General features: G+C 58.1%; 1 protein-coding gene across 1 annotated transcript in view; it reads right to left on the reverse strand.

Annotated features, from left to right (window-relative positions):
* ARHGAP35 (Rho GTPase activating protein 35) overlaps nt 1-16,794 on the reverse strand; it is a 22,519-nt gene extending 5,725 nt beyond the window's left edge. The window contains exons 1-4 of the mRNA XM_084502028.1: nt 16,636-16,794; nt 4,917-8,800; nt 982-1,223; nt 3-168 (exon numbers count right to left, since the gene is read on the reverse strand). Of these exons, the coding sequence (XP_084358154.1) occupies nt 3-168; nt 982-1,223; nt 4,917-8,612 (4,104 nt within the window). The 5' untranslated portion in view covers nt 8,613-8,800; nt 16,636-16,794. The remainder of the gene's footprint in view (nt 1-2; nt 169-981; nt 1,224-4,916; nt 8,801-16,635) is intronic.
* Between the last annotated feature and the right edge of the window lie 17 nt (nt 16,795-16,811).

The raw sequence follows: 16,811 nt of genomic DNA on the forward strand, positions 1-16,811 counted from the left end.
ACCATGCTGGTGAAAGTACACATGCCAGCTTGCTCGCCCATGTCTAGTAGGAACACAGGGAGAGCCAATGTGGAAATTGAGGGCAGAAGAGAGGGTTTTAGTGAACCCCACTCCCGTGGCTGCTGCTGCAGGGCTCCCGGAGGTGGCTGGTGCTGAGCAGCACCTCCACTGCTCCAGGAGCAGATTTTGGGGGTCAAAAAGGGGTTTTTAAAGTGATGCATGCCTACAAGAGGAAACACCAGGCCCATTCATCTCACTTCTCACCCTGGGAAAGCAGCGGGAGGAGTCCTGCTAGGAGGGATCAGAAACCGAAGGAAGCAGGGGCTGGAAATGGAAAGCCAGCACGGGCTCACCTGGCCGACCCCATCGCCTCCTGCAGGGTGGTTTTTGTTTGATTTTAGTTTTCACCGCCCCGATCTGTCAGCAAGATGCAGTAAATTGCTTTCATTTCTCTGCGCTGAGTCTGTTTTGCAGGTCCGGGGTCAAAAACAAAAATGCCCATTTCTGCTCTGCCACGAGTCAGGTGGGAAATACCCAAAAAAAAAAAACAAAAAAAAACACAAAAAACGGGAGCATTTAATCAGTGTTGGGGAGCGTTGTGTTTGCTTTTCTTAAAAGCAGCGCTGCCAGGTTGCTTCAGTTCCAAAGCCAGTTCTTTCTGCTGGGATTGTGAAAAATCCTTAATTCTGAAAACAACCAAATACTGCCAAAAATCGTGTGCAGCCAACCAAATGCCCCAAAATGCCAAAGGGGGCAAAGGTTCTGGTTTTATCCTAAAAAAAAAAAAAAAAAAAAAGAGCACAAGCCCCCTCATCCACGACGTTTAATTGGGTGATTTTTTTTTTAATATAGGTAGAAAATGTAAAATATTTCAAGCTCTGAAGTCACCTGCTACACGCAGGAGAACGACGTGCCACCCGTCCTGCTTCCCGAGGGTAAAATCTCTCCAAAAAAAAAACCCAAAACCTTGAGTTTTAAGGCAGAAGGAAGTTTTCCAAGGGCCACCGGCCTGCTGCTGAGTTTCCAGAGCACAAAACCTTCCGCCAAGAGCCCAGCAGGCCCTGCAGGAGGCTCCTACCTGTGGCCTCGATGTACTCGATGCACCTCTCGATGAAGATGGGGATGGGTTTCTCCGGGGTCACCACGCTGCTCAGAGGCACCCCAAAGTAGTTGCTTTCCCACATCGCCTTCGTGATGGACGGCCGAGGCTTGGGCTTTGGTTTCTGCAGGAGAAAGCGGAGCGGGGTTAGGGTCAACACCCAAAAAAAACCCCCTCCTGCTTATTCACAAGCAGCAAATTTGGGCTCAAGAAAGGAGAAATCTGCTGCCACAGCCCCGAGCAGCTCCATGAGGAGAGAGAAAGTGTCCTGCAGTTAGTCAGGATCGCACCTTCGATTAATTACTGCTAATTATCACGGCAAATCCTTGCTAGGACCTATCCAAGGGAATCCATGATGAAAATGACGTTTCTTGGAGTGGGTTGCTGTTACTAAGCTCATTTTTCCCCAAAACAGGTGGCAGGAGGGGAAGAGGGCACCTGGGGAAAACGAACAAACCTGCAGGGACCTTTCCAAAATTTGCCATCAGCTTTCAGGGAATTAAGGCCCAGGTCCAACCGCGGCGATGTTTTGGGGTTTTCCTCCCCAAATCAGCTCGGAGCTGCCCCTCAAGGGAAACCAGGTGTATTTTTGCTGAAAATCTCATCTTTTGGAGTGATGCTCGCCCACACCTAATGCTGCACCTCCTGGGGTTTGTCTTTGGTGGAAAATAAATGCTGTTTTTCCTATAAATACGTGTTTTGCCATGTTTTTTTGCTAGAAAACCCCTTTTGAGCATTTGCTGGGAAAGGCATAGAAAAGAACCACCAAAAAAAGGGAGAAATTGGGGAAAAAAGGGGGATGGAAAGCTGGTTCAACGTGCTGGGATGGCGTAGGGAATGCATCCTCAGACCGATCCCAAAATGCTGCCGTTGTGACCCAAAAGAAACCCCGGAGCTGTTTCAGCCCGAGCTCAGCAGTACCGGCCACCACGCAGGCTCCAGCCTAGAAAATGGGAAGGATTTCTTAGAAAGAGATTTATTAAAAAATGATCATTTTGGGGGACTTATTCCTGCAGAACTGCAGGTGCCAGGGGAGGGCCGCGCCGCGGTGTTTTAGGGTGAAAAATGAAGGCTGGGATCTGGGGAGAAATCACGGCCATCAGGTGCACATTTGTGATTAAAAGATCTCCTAGTTTTGCGATTAAAAAAGTAAAAAAATCTCCTATTTTGTCTGTTCCGTGGCGTTTTTTTGCACTTTGTCCTGCTGGCGAGCTGCAGATGAAAGCACCCCCGGTGCCACCAAACCCTGAGGGGTTTGGGTTTCCTGCAGGACACGGCTGGAGCGAGGGGTTTTTATGTTTGGAGGAGTGTGCCGGTGCCTGGCCACAAGGAAATGCCAGCAAACCCTGAGAATTTACCAATTAATTGGTAAATTGGGGAAAATGCTGAGCACGGCCTCGTTGTCACCAACCCTTTCAAGCCTTGAGGCCGCCGTGGCCCCGGCGTGCGCAGCGCATCCCGCGGCGCGTCGGACCCGAAGGAGAGGGGGGGAAAGGGAAGAGGAAATCTGCCCGCTGATTAAATTAATTATCAAGTGAGTCATCGAGGGAAGAAGGAAAATTAAAAAAAAAAAACACAACAGACTGGGGGGGAACTGCTGTCAGCTGCAGCATCCGCTCCCCAGCCCCACGGAGAGGGACGAAAGCGCTGGAAAGCCCAAGGACCTCAAATATCCGCCTGAATTGGGCTTTTGGGCCAAATTCTGCGGATTTAGGTGCAATTTGTGGTGGGAGAATCTTACACGGGGTATTTGTGGCGAAACGGAGGGGTTTTGGGGAGGTCTGAAGCGCTTTGTTAGGGGTACGGGGCTAAATTCTGCCACCGCCGCTCTCGGTCCTCACAGATTTTGTCTGGTTTAGCCAAAATTTCAGCGTTTGCTGCCAAAAAAAAGCATTTCTGCTCCTGCCCTGGATGGTGCTGTGCAGGCTGACCCCGGCGCTACCAAGTCAAAAATCAAGAAACAGGAATTTTTCAGAGTCACCAAAATTGGGGGGGGCGAATAAAACCCAAATTACTGCTCGGGGGGCATTTGGGGATCCCCAAACCCGGGCAGGGCAGCGCCTTTGGAAGCCGCTTTGCTTTTTCCTGTTTGGTGACTATTTAAGAGCTGCTCGCCCTCCGTTTCCAATGGAAATTAATAATGCCTTTTAATTTCCTTAATTGCTTTTGCAGCGGGCTCCGCCGGCAGCTCCTGCTGCTCCCTCTGCTGGGTCCAGGCGGCCGAGCACGGTTTTGCTTTTTCGGAAGCTCTGGACTCCCAAAATACCCAAATTTGGGGCATATTTAGGAGATATTTAGCTCGGTTCCTCCTCCGGCTTCGCCTCTGCCATCAATGAAAATATTTTCTTCATGGGAACGGGAGTTAAAAAGGGGGAGTTTGGGCTGAAAAGCTTCAAATGCGCAACTTTCAACTGATGTTGGCAGCTGGGACCAGAAAATGGGCATTTTTCCAGCAAAAAGCCGCCCTCGGGGTCGCTCCTGTCCCCGTGTTTTGGGCTGCACCTCCTGTTTCCCCCTGAAATTCCCCGTTTTTCTGCAGAGTCACGGAACGCCTGGGTCGGGCTGGCCAAACACGCCGGGGCTGATAAGGAACCGCGGAGATAAACCTCGTGGTTTTCCACCCCGCTGCCAACGGAGCCCATAAAGGGCAGCTCCAGCCGACGGTGTCGGGGTCACCTTCACCCAGGGGGCGAGCACCAGGACCAAAACGGCTTAAAAAGCCCCAAAAAAACCTCGAAATCCCCTGTAAAAACCATCCACAAAGCCTGGTTACACCCGGGCTGCCCCCAGCGGAGGAGCCCAGCTGGCAGCGCTGGCGGGACGGAGATTTTCGGCTTTCCTGCCGGAAAGCCAAGCAGCACCGGGTTTCCCTCCCCAGGACGGAGAGGTTTCTGTCTGAAAAAGGGAGAAAAAGCCTCAGCTGGAAGGCTTACGGACAGCAGCAGAATTATGTCACCTCGAGCTGGAGTTATGCTGTCACCAAAGAACCCCCGAGCAGGGCAGCCACGCGCCACCACCAGTTCTACCTGCCGTGACCACTTCTTAATTGCTCTCCTATTTTTATTTTTATTTTTATTTTTATTTTTATTTTTATTTTTATTTTTATTTTTGTTATTTTTACTTTTATTTTTACTTTTATTTTTACTTTTATTTTTACTTCTATTTTTATCTGCAGGGGTGCTGCAGGTGCTCGCCCCGCGACGCCCCTCGGGTAACGCTGACCCCACTTTACGCCCTACAAGGCGGACACGGGCACGTTTTGGCCCAGCCGAGCGCAGCTCCTTGGAGCTTGTCAGCTAATTGTCACTTCTCAGAGGGGACACCCGTAATGAGCATGGGGAGAACCCCCTCGGAAGCGACTGGGAGTAACCAAAAACGTTAAGGACTGCAGACTTCACTGACTCCAACGATAACGCCTTCAGTTTCGGCTGTGATAATTCAGCCAACTGCTTCCAAATCCAGCCGTTGTTCTCTTAGAGGACAAACAGCATTTATTTATTTATTTTTTTAAACGCAACAGGCTCCCCCAGAGACGTAGTCACGGCACCAAGCCTGTCGGAGTTTAGGAAGCCTCTGGGCTGTGCTCTTAGTTATACGCTCTGAATTTTGGGGTAGAGCTGTGCGGTGCCAGGAGCTGGGCTCGGTGATCCGCGTGCGTCCCTTCCACCTCGGGATATTCGAGGGTTCTAGGACTCCCGCAGCCCACGCCAGCAGCAGCTGAGCTCCCTCCCAGTAAAACCAGCAGAAAAAAAAAAAGCGATTTCTGCCCTCAGCTCGGAGACTTCCCGAGGTTTCCGTCCTCGCTCGCACCCCTTACCTTCGTCGTCCTCCTCAGGCTGCGCAGGATGTTCCTCCGCCGGGGGTCCTCCCCGTCCGCCGACTCGTAGGGGATAACGGCGTTGTCGCCCTTATACCCTTGGGAGCTCTGATCTTCCTCCTTCTTCCGAATCGGCCCCAGCTCGTCGTCGCTGCCCACGCTGAAGCTGGTCCGGTAGCTGGCAAAGCGGCCGAGCCTCGTGCAGCGCGTCCGATACAGCACGGGCTTGCTCACGGCCGAGACTTTGCGGCCCCGCTCCAGCGAGCTCGTGTCCATCTCGCTGTCCGAGCCGTTGCCGCTGCCGTTGGACTGGGCCTTGTTGATGTTGCGGATGGTGATGATCTTGCCCTGCGTGCTGTCGTGGGGCACGGAGTAGATGTTCTCCTCCTCGTTCCTCGGCTTGACCACGGCGTCCATTGGCTCGGCGTAGTCGGAGGGGTCGAAGCCGTCCGCGGGCAGCCAGCTGCTGGAGGACACGGACTTCCTCTGCCCGTCCCGGTGCCCCTGCTCCAAATAGGAGAGGTCCCCCTTGGTGATGTCGAAATGCACGGGGGGCTTTGGTTTCACCGGAGGAGGTACTTTGTTGTTCAGCTTGCTTTCAAAAGTGCTCATGACGGAGATGAAAGACAAGCCGTCGTTCCCCTCCAGCTCCATGGAGAGCTTCGAGTGGTCTTTGGGCAGGGCGGGCACGGCCGTGTCCTCCCTGAAGGGGCTGTAGGTCGGGGGCTCGATGTCCTCCTCCGAGTCCTGCAGGTTGGAGTTGCAGAGCGGCGAGCCCGCCCGCGGCGAGTTGAACACCTCCTCCGTCGTGCTGCAGGCCTCGGCCACGTTGTCGTACATGTGGGTGGCCTCGATGATGTTTTTTTTCTCCACCACCTCCTTGAAAAAGGAGTGGAAGATCTCGAGCTTGTGCTGGGGCTGGCTGCAGGGGATGGCGGTGAACTTGCCGTCGATCTCCTGGGCGATCTCCTCGCCTTCCGTCAGCTGCTCCCGGCTCAGCTCGTTGTCCAGGATGTCGACGGCGCCGTCGGTGAGCGCCACGAGCTGCACGGGGATGATGTCCTGCACCTCGCACAGGAAGGCACGGAGCATGGCCAAGGACGCCTTGCGCTTGGCCGCGTAGAAGACGATGTAGCCGTGGACGAGGCGGCTTTTCCTGACGCTGAAGGACGAGTGGTAGGAGAGCAGCGAGAGCTCCAGGCGCCGCCTGTGCGGCCCCACGGCCAGCTCGAGGAGGATGGAGCTGCTGCTGCCGCACGGCGAGGGCCGGTAGGTCTGCGACTGCAGGATGGGCGCCAGGAGGTCGTCGGCGTCGAAGGGGTCGCCGCACATCAAGCACATGACGATGCGCAGGTCCACGTCCGCCAGGTCCTTGATGCTGGAGGTGGAGCTGACGAGGTTGAGGTTGCGCTTGGAGTCCAGCAGCCCCTTCAGGACCTGGCTGATCTGCTTCTCGTTGATGTTGCGGCCGTAGGCGATGCCGGCCGAGGCGGGGTCGAGGAAGACGCACTGCAGCTTGCTCGCGATCTGCTGGCCCTGCTGGACCAGGCTGTGCAGCGTCTCGCCGCTCGTGTCCCCTCTCTTGTTGACCAGCATGAGGGTGAGGGGGAGGTGGGCCAAGTGGTTCTCCCTCCGGCCGATGGTCGACTCCCTGCTCTTCTCGATGCTCTCCACGACGTAGGAGAGCGACTCCTTGGAGTTGTAGAGGCAGAGGCAGCCGTGGGGCTGGAAGGTGGGCGTCTGGAAGGCGTTGACGGGCAGCCGGACGTTGCCCTCGATCGGCCGCAGGGACAGCTCGTACATCTTGCCCTCGATCACGTACTTGTCGTCGTTGGTGCACAGCGCCCGGATCTCGTTGGCCAGCTCACGCGCCAGCCCGTCCTTGCCCAGGATCACCAGGTTGATCCTGTCGATGTTGGCGTCCGACAGCAAGTTCTTCTGGTTGCGCTCGGAGGGCCTGATGAAGCAGGAGCTGACCAGCTGCTCGATCTTGGAGTCGATGCAATCCGGGCAGCTCGGGCACGTCTCCTTCGTCGGGTGGTAGACGAAATGGATGTGCTTGAGGATCAGGGCGTCCCGCTCGGCCTGCAGCTTCTGCAAGGCTTTGAAGCGCTGCTCCTCTCCCAGCACGTCCTGGATGACGCCCATCTTCTCCTTGCTGGGCTTGGCGTCGAGCTCCAGCTCGTAGAAGAGCTCCGAGTACTCCAGGAGCAGCTCCTGGAACTCCTCCTTGGCCTTCTCGATGATCTGTTTTTGGTGCTTGCTGTAGATATCCATGTAGATGGACTCCTCCAGCCACATGTAGAAATCCTCGTTCATGATGAAGCTGCGGGCTTCCTCCCAGGGCTTCCCAGGCGTGATGAAAGGGGAAGTCTCCAGGTTTTCTTTGAAAGCCCTCCTCATCTCCGCCCTTTTCCTCTCGTTCCTCAGCTTCTCCAGGTGAGCCTCGTACAGCTGCTCGGCGGGCTGGGTCTCCATCAGGTCGAAAGGGATGCGCTCGTTCTCCATGTTGTCGATGTGGCTCGTGGCGTCCCAGGGGGTCTCCTCCAGGACCACGAACCACTTGAGGAAGTCCGGCTTCGCCTCCAGGAGCTTCTCCACCTTCACGCAGCTCAGGTGATCGATCTCGTCCAGGTCCGGGATGAGGGCATCGAACGCCTGAGGGAGCTTGGCGAGATAAATCTTCCTCCTGCGCTCGATGTGCTCCTGCTTGAGGCGGTGGACGTGCTGCAGGAAGAGCTTCTTGGCTTTCTGCGTTCCCTCCAGGTAGACGTACTCCTGGTACTCCGCCGAGGACTGCATCTTGCGGCTGACGTTCGACCACGTCTCGTTGTGGTTCTTGACGATGCGGCTCACCAGCCACTCGTACTTGTCCTTGGCGGCGGCGATCTGCTGGCTCTGCTGTTTCAAAGCCTCGAAGTAGGGGATGATTTTTGTCTTCCCCCGGCTTTTGTCGACGAGCTGCACCAAGGTGTTGAAGGCCAGGTCGATGTTGACGTTGGATCGGGCCGACGTCTCCACCACCTGGAGGTTCTTTTTGCTTAAGGCAAAAGTGTGTGCATCCCTAATGTACCGCTCCACGCCCTCGTCGCACTTCGTCAGGACCACCACGATGGGCTTTTTCGTTTTCGCGAGCTGATTGTAAAGGTTGGAAACGAATTTCAGCTGATCGTCAAAGTTCCTGTTCATACCCCTGCTAACGTCAATGCAGAGAAGAAAGCCATCGACCAGCAGCTTTCCGTCCGGCATCTGTTTTTGTTCAAAGTCCTGCTCCAGCCCGAGCTGATCAGTGCAAAAGTACATGAGCTTTTCAGCCGACGCCAGCTTGGTCGCCGCAGCCCGCTTGATGTAGGGCTGCAGGGCCGTGCTGCGGTGCGGCTGAAAGGTCTGGTCGTCGATGAACTCCGTCTGCTCCACCACGTGCATTTTACACTCGGCGCAGTCCTCCAGGGAGCGCACGACCTCCCCCCAGTAGAGGAAGTGGTCGTTATTGACGACCCTTCCCCCAAAGTCACTGGTGCTGAGGACCGAGGTGTGGTCCAGGTGAAACTCGTCGGCGCTGGGCCGGACGAAGCGGTTGCACAGGCAGGATTTCCCGATGCCGCACTGCCCCTTCTCCTTCTCCGTCCCCGACAACCCCACCACGCTAATGTTATAGGTGGGAATGCGAACATCTTGCTTTCTTGCCATCATCATCGTCCGCACATCCTGTCCCAGCCCACCGCTTCCGAGAGGATTAGGGTTCGCGGCTGCGGCGCTCGGCGGGGGCAGCTCTCAGGCCAGGCGGGGCGCCGGGGCGAGGAAATCCCTCGTGCCCATACCGCACGCGCCGGCAGCGGCTCAGTGCTCGCCGATCCCCGGCGTCGGGCGGCCGACGTTCACCCCTAGGAGAAAAGAGAGAGGAGCGTCAGCGCCGAGCATTCCTCAACCCGTGCCCCGTTCCTTCCCCCGCCACCCCGTTCTTGGGATTTGAGCCCCAAAAATGAAGCGCGAGGAGCGAAACGAGAGGTTTGGATTTGCTCTTCGACGGCGAGCAAGCGGCTGAGTATCTGATCCCACTTCCACCGGCGGGATTACCTCTCTCACCCACGGCGTGGTCTAATAGGATCAGAGGGGTTTAGAAAGGAAGAGGCAGAAGGAGAAGGATCCGGATAAAACCCTACGGAGGAGCCCCGGGTGCGCTCGGAGCCGCGGCGGCGGCGTCTTCCTCGGAGGAAGGAGCGCTCCCAACCGGCGCCCTGGATCCCAATTGGCGCCCTGGATCCCGATTAACACCCTGGATCCCAATTGGCACCCTGGATCCCAATTAGCGCCCTCAAAACGCGGCAATTGGCCCTCGTTTGTTTTACAATACGAGAGCAGAAAGGGTTTCGCAGCTCGGGGAAAAGGCGAATTAACTCTGCATGCAGATGACACCCTGCCGGGGAGCCAGGGCTCTCCTGAGCCCGCTGGGGTGGCCGGACCAGGCAGTTCTTCCAGTTCTCTTCTCCTCGGGCTGGGTTGCACAACACGCAGAGGCTGCTGCAAACCCGAAACGCCGCTGCACGCTCCCAAAAACCTACCCCAACGCCCGAGCCCTTCGCCGAACCCCTCGGCGAGGTCGCCCCCGGCAGCCGAGCCACCGGCCCGCGCGGTTCCGGAGGCTGCGAGGAGGGGGAAAAGGGGAGGAATCGGGGCAAAACGTGGGGATTTGGGGGGTTTAGGATCCTGCCCTCGGTGCTGCCGCCCTTTCCGGCTCCCCCCCGAGCACGATGCTTCCTGCAGGAGCACCACTCATCCGCAGCGCGTGGCGCTCCTCGGGGCGAGCCTCCGGCGGGCAAAAGGGCGGAACAACCGCAGCACCGGTGCAATGTAAACTATGCTGCCGAGCAGCTGTCAAACCCTTAATTATTTTTGAATAATTACTCATCGCTGAATTTGAAGGAATGCAGCTACTCCCTGGGAGGCTGGCCAGGGCTCGCGCGGCCTCCCCGCAGCTCCTGGGGGAGCACCCCGATTTTCCTCAAGCCTCGCCGTTTTTCCCCGTTTGGGGACGGGGCACGGGGAATCGGGTGCAGAGGGGGGGTGCCCGGCCCCGCGGCGCCGTTTTGGGGTGCTGCTGCTCTCCTCCATCCTCTCCGGGGTACAGGAACCCCCCCCATGCTCCACAGGGTCCCAAAGCGTTGAGTTTTGTGGAGAAACCGAGGCAATTTTAGGGTTTTGGTTGGGGTGTGGGAATCACGTCGGCCTCTGCGGCTGCGATGTGCGGAAGCGGTCGGGCTGCGGGCAGCCGAGGGGCGCCGACGGTGAAGCGAAAGCTGCGGAAAGACTTTGCCAAAAGGAAACCACAGCGGTGACAACGGCGGCGGCGGTCCCCTTTCACTTCCCCCCCCCCACCCCGAAAGCAGGACGGGGCGAGGAGCAGCTCGGGGAGCCTTTCGTCTTTCCCCGTGCCCAGGGGTTCCCAGCGGCGCCATTCATCCGTGGGGAGCTGCCGGAGAGCCCCGAGCTGGAAGCTGTCTGATTAACAATTAATCTGTGATTTGCCCCAAAATGAAAGGCCTTCCTGGATGGGAAGGTTCAGCAGAGGGACGACGAAACCTAGAGGTGGGGGGGGTTGAGATTTAGGATTGTTCCTCGAGGCGCGCTGTCCAACCCGACGCCCCTCTGGGCGTAATCCTGCCAAGGGGTCACCAAACTCTCTTAAAAACCACCAAAACCTTTAAAAATGACCCCGAGAAGGCAGGCTGACGCAGGGACCGCCCCGTTTCCCACGTTAACCCAGGAACCAGCGTGGGTTTCCTCTCTCTCCTCACTTTCCTCCCCGTGCCACGGGCGCAGCGGGTGCCCGAAATGGGTCAGCGGCATCTCTGGGCAGAGCCATCGGAGCCCCGAGAGCATCTGGGGCCGAAACGCTTTAATCTGCTGCAGCAGATGGGCTGCTCGAAGGCGGGGGGGGGCGCGAAAACACCCCCCTCCCCGACCCGCTGCCCTCCCGATGACTTTTTTTTTTTTTATTTTTGGCAAAATAGCCACCAACGGCGAAGCTGAGGATCGGTTCCGGGAGGGATCCGGTGGGTTCCGCGCTCCAGATCCCCGATATACGCGGAGAGGGAGGGTCCTCGGCTGTCCCCCCCCCCTCCTCCCCGATGTCACCGTGCCATTGAGCTCCTGGTGTGGGCAGGGCTCGGCAGCCGGTTGCAAAAGCGTTTCCACGAACGGGCTCAGGGAGCAAAAGGCAAGAGCAGCTCGGGCAGCTCGCCGGGCACCTCCTCCAGCGCCGTCGCCGCCTTCGTCCCGCTCGGTTTCCCTCGCCAAAAGGGCCCCCGCCGGGCAGACGCCCAAACCGGGCGCCGTCGGGGTTCCTCGCCCCCCCAAATCATGCCGATCAGACGCAGAAAACGGGGAGAAAAATAATCATCATCATCATCATAAACGTAAATCACGGCGGGCTGGGTGAGAGCAGGAAGCGGCGCTCGCCCTCCCCCTGCCGATCGGCTCCAAACCGTTTTGGGGATAAAAACGGGGGATTGAGGTTCGGGGAGCGGGGACGCCGCCGGGTTTTCTGCCCGCGGCGGGGAAGCAGACGGACGGATCGCCCTGGAGGCAGGACAGGGGGACAGCTCGCCCCTAAAAACCCCCCAGCCTCGAGTCCAGAAGCCCCGCAAGGGCTCCTCGGCCACCCCCGGACCCTTCCCCATCCTTACGGCGCGGCGTCTTGGGGTCCCCGCTGGGCGCTGCTCCCTCCTCCGGTCCCCCCCCCCAGGCCTGCAGGAGCTCGCTTTCGTTTTCTGCCCTAAAAGCCTGAGTCAGGAGTTACTCATTTACGCTGGAATACCCTCCCCGCAGAGCAGCCCGGGCGGAGAGGTGACGCGGGAGGACGAGGAAGGAGGAAAAAAAAATAAAAAATAAAAAAATAAAAAACCAGCACGGCTCACGGATCCCCCACCGAGGTTTTTTGGGGGGTGTGTGGGGGTGGTTTTTTTTTTTTTTTTCCAAATGTTGGCAGCAGACCCAAAAGGAAAAAAAAAAAAAAAAAGGAAAAATAAAAGGTGTTTTCCAGCCTCAAACACCTGAAAGCTGGGAACCGGCCTCCCTCGCCTCGCCCGCCGTGGGAGAAGCTCCAGGCACCCTGAATTTGGGGTTTTGGTGCTGCTTTTTGTTTGTTTTTCCAACACGAGCTGCGAGTTTTTGTGTTTTGGGCTCTCCCAGGACACGAACAGGCGCCTGGTCCCGAGCATGGAGAGGTGACAGGGCTGGAATATCGGCAGGAGCGGCGATCCCGCTGGGAAATTGGGGGAAAAAAGGGCAAAAACGGCTCAAGGACATCGAGTTCCTGCCACCCACGTGCCCGAGCACGGAGCTGCCGGGGGAACGGGGCACGGAACTGCCCGTCCCGTGCGTGTGCCCGCTGGAGGGATCATTTTATGGAAAAAAAAAACACAAAAAATGAAGGGTTTGGGGTAGATATTTTAAATGTAAGCAGCCGAGGCGCACTGGGACCACGTCACGTCCCCCGGGGGGATCAGCCCCGTCCCACAGCAGGTTCACGGCTCAGCGGAGGGAGAGCTGATTTCATTTTTGATAAGAAAAAAAAAGGAAAATGATGATCCCAAAAGGAAAAATGACAACCCCAAGAGGGAAACAATGACCCCGAGAGGGAAAACGATGACCCCAAGAGGGAAAATGACGACCCCAAAAGGGAAAACGATGACCTCAAGAAGGAAAACAATGGCCAAATGATGACCCCAAGAGGGAAAACGACGGCCCCAAAAGGGAAAACGACGGCCCCAAAAGCCAACAACCCCAGCCCCGGGGTCCTCAACCCATCGGGATCCTCACCAGGGCTCGGGCACCGCTCTCGGAGCCTCTCCAACCCCCCCCCAGAGCCCCTGGGGAGCCCCCAAAACCCATCCTGGGGGGCTTTAGGGGCTTTAGGGCCGCGGGAGGTCCCCGTGTGCCGGGTGTCCCGGGGCCGAGGCTCGCTTATCTCAGGCATTTCGGGGGTTAGGCCGGCCCCGCCGCCTTATCTGAGGGCTGCGAAATAGCTCCCAGCTTAAATGGTGGAAGAGCTGGCGGGGGGCCAGGCGGCCTGGACTCTCTCCCCCCCCCAAAACCTCCCCAGCTGGGTCCGTTAAAATCCGAGTAGGGAAAAAAAAAGAAATAATAATAATTAATAATAATGATGATAAAAGCGCTGGGCTGCGGTCGAACCTCGCCGGAGCGGGGTTTTCGGCGAGGGGATGGGCGAAGGGGCTGAGACAGCGGCGACCCCGTGGGTCACGGCTGGGTTTTGGGGGAGTTTTGCTCTGCAGACCCCAAAGCTTTCCCCAAAATGCCCCCCCGTGGGAGGGGGAAAACCCCTAAAGTGAGCTTTAAGGGTTTTTAGTTTGCCCTCCCCGGCTCTGCCTTGCGCCCTCGGCACGGGGTCCCCGTCCTGGGCCGCTCCAATTAGCTCGGAGGGTAATTAACGGGGCCAAGCGGGGTGGATCGGGTCCTGCATCGGGTTTTGGGGCTTCTGCTTGCTTCTTCTGGAGGATTTTCGTGAGGTCGGGGTGGGCAGATGCACAAAGCTCGGCCCCGTGGCCACGGGTCGCCCGCTGGCGATGCCAATTTCGGGTCCGTGTTTGGGGGAGGAATGCCCGATTTCTGGTCCACTTTTCATGGAGAAATCCCCAATTTCGGGTCCGTGTTTGAGGGAGGAATCCCCAATTTCTGGTCCACCTTACACGAAGTGATCCCAATCTTCTGGTCCAGGGCACACGGAGAAATCCCCGATTTCTGGTCCCCGTTCCACGGAGCAATCCCAAATTCTCCGGTCCATCTTCCGTGGAGCGATCCCCAATTTCTGATCCAAGTTACACGGGAGCGATCCCAATTTTCTGGTCCTTGTTCCGCGGAGCAATCCCAAACTCCTGGTCCACGTTATGCAGAACGATCCCCGTTTTCTGGGCCACATCCCACAGAGCGATCCCAAATTTCTGGTCCCCGTTCCGTGGAGCAATCCCAAATTTCTCGTCCACGTTACACGGAGCAATCCCGAATTTGTGGTCCCCTTCCCGTGGAGCAATCCCAATTTTCTGGTCCTTGTCCCATGGAGCAATCCCAATTTTCTGGTCCCTGTTCTGAGGAGCAATCCCAAATTTCTCGTCCCTGTCCCACGGAGCAATCCCAAATTTCTGGTCCGGGTTCCGTGGAGCACCCCGGGCACCCCATCAGCCCCCAAAAACACCGCGTGGAGCAGGGATAAATCCTGACCCGGGATAAATCCCAATCCGGGACAAATCCCAATCTGGGATAAATCCCAATCCGGGACAAATCCCAGTCCAAGATATATGGGATAAATCCTGACCTGGGATAAATCCTGACCCGGGATAAATCCCAATCCAGGATAAATCCCAATCCAGGACAAATCCCAATCCGGGATATATGGGATAAATCCTGACCCAGGATAAATCCTGACCCAGAATATCCTAACCCGGGATAAATCCCAATCCGGGACAAATCCCAATCCAGGATATATGGGATAAATCCTGACCTGGGATAAATCCTGACCCAGGATAAATCCCAACCCAGAATAAATCCCAATCCAGAATAAATCCCAATCCGGGACAAATCCCAATCCGGGACATATGGGATAAATCCTGACCCAGGATAAACCCCAAACACCCAGGACCCAGCCAGGAGACCCCGGGCCACGTCCTAAAGCCTCACCCAGGAACAGGGATTTGGGTGAAAATCCCTTTTTTTTTTATGATTTTTTGAAGGTGGGAAAGCAGAGAGCCCTGCGGGAGCTCAGAGCCGCCGAGGGCGCGGGGAAGAAAGGCGATTTGGGGCCAAAACGCAGCGTTTCGGTCAAAGCCGCTCGCAGCCCCGAGGGAAGCGGGGCGTTTTGGTGCAAAACGGGGGGAAAACGGTAAAATCAATAAATATATAAATAAGGGGACAGCACCAAAAAACCTCACGGGACCCAAAATCAGCACCAGGACCTTCCGGTGCCCCCCCCCACCCCGGTGTGGGGCTGGGGGTGAGGGGAAGGAGCCCCCCGGGTGGGGACGAGACGTCCCGAAATGGGGTAAAAAACAGAAAAAAAGGGATTTTAACCCCCCTAGTTGTCTTAAAATCCCCACCCCCCCGAAAGGAAAACGTCGCCCTGTGGGGGCCGGGCTCCCGGTGGAGGCTCCGGTCCCGGTTTAGGGTCAGGTTTTAGGGTTTAGGGCCAGGTTTTAGGGTTTAGGGCCAGGTTTTAGGGCCAAATTGTAGGGTTTAGGGCCAAGCACACAGCCCGCAGCACCTGCACTCGCCCCCCCCCACCCCCCCTCGGTGCCCCCCCCAGGACCCGGTGCCCCCCCCGGTGCCCCCAAGCCCCATTTCGGAAGGAGGCGGGAGGGGGAAAAAAAAAAAAAAACAACAAAAAAACCAGAAATGGACCCAAAATCGCTGGAAATGAAAGGAAAACGAGTGGCGGGGGGGAGGGTCCCGCCTTGGGGTGGGGGGGGGCACCAGGGGGGGCCGCGGCCTCGCGGAGGGAGAGCGGAGCCGGGGGGGGGGGCAAAACAGGGGGGGAGACCCCGGCACGGAGCCTCCCAGTAGCCCCCCAGTTGCCTCCCAGTTGCCTCCCAGTACCTTCCCAGTAGCCTCCCGGAGGCCTCCGGATGGGCCGGAGGGAGGCCGCAGAGCCTCGGGGGGGGGTTTAAGGGGGGGGGGCACGGAGCTCTGGGGGCTTTTTGTTTTTTGGGGGGGGTCTTTGGGGACCTTGAGCCCCCTCCCCAAAATATCGGGCCTCGAATCCGGGGGGCAACGGGGGCTGCCCCCCCCCCCACAGCCCCCATCTGGGGGGGGCACCTCTGTCTGTGCCCCCCCCCCAGGATTTTGGGGGGTCCCCTTAAGCTAAAGGGCAGCTGCTGGGGGGGGGGGAGGATGGGAGAAGCCCCCCCCTCAAAAAAAAATAATTGGGGGGGGGGTTTAAAGCTGCCCCCCCAGACATCACCCTGCTGGGGGAGGTGTTAAAGGGAATGGGGGGGGGATTTTTTTTGGGGGGGGGGCTTAATACGGAGGGGGTTAAATGGGGGGGGGCTTAAAGGAACCTTAAAAGGGGCGGGGTCCTTAAGGGGGGGGCTTAAATGGGAGGGGGGTTAAAGGGGGGGGTCCTAAAAGCGGGGTCCTTAAGGGGGGGTCCTAAAGGGGGGGCCATAAAAGGGGGGTCCTAAAGGAGGGGGGGCTTAAAGGGGATCTTAAAGGGGGGGGGGTCCTAAAGGGGGGGGCGCCTTAAAGTGGGGGTCCTAAAGGGGATCTTAAAGGGGAGGGCCCTAAAAGGGGGTCCTAAAGGGGGGGGGGGGGGCGTTGAGGGGGGGTCTCCTCTCCCCAAATCGCCCCCCCCCAAGCCACGGGGGGGTGGGGGGGAGGGGGGAAATCTCCTTCCCCCTCCCCCATTAACGGAGAGGGGTGATTGGGGGGGGGGGGTCCCCGTTCCCCCCCCACCCCTAAAAACAGCCTCGCCCTGCGACCCCCCCCCAAATGATGATGATGATGCTGGGGGGGGGGGAGGGGGGGGCGGGGCGGGGGGGTCCCGGTGCCCCCTCCCCCAGGCGCTGGGCGGGGGTGGGGCCGGCCCCATTGTTCCTTCCCGGTTGGGGGGGGGGGGGGGATTTAACGGGGAGGGGGGGGGGGGTTAACGGTGATGAGGGGGGGGTTAACGTGGGGGGGGGGGGGGGGGGGGGCGGCGCTGCCCGTTCCTTACCGTGGCGGCGGCGGCGCGGGGCCGTGCCGGGGGGGCTGGGGGCGGGCGGCGGCGGCGCCATCTCCCCCCCCACGGGGCCGCCGGGGCGGGCTGGGCCTGTAATGGCGGCGGCGGCGGCGCCTTCCTCCCCCTCCCCCCTCCTCCTCCTCCTCCTCCTCCTCCTCCTCCCTCAGTGC

The sequence above is a fragment of the Aythya ferina genome (assembly GCF_964211825.1).
Source record: "Aythya ferina genome assembly, chromosome: 35".
In the NCBI taxonomy this organism is placed as follows: domain Eukaryota; kingdom Metazoa; phylum Chordata; class Aves; order Anseriformes; family Anatidae; genus Aythya; species Aythya ferina.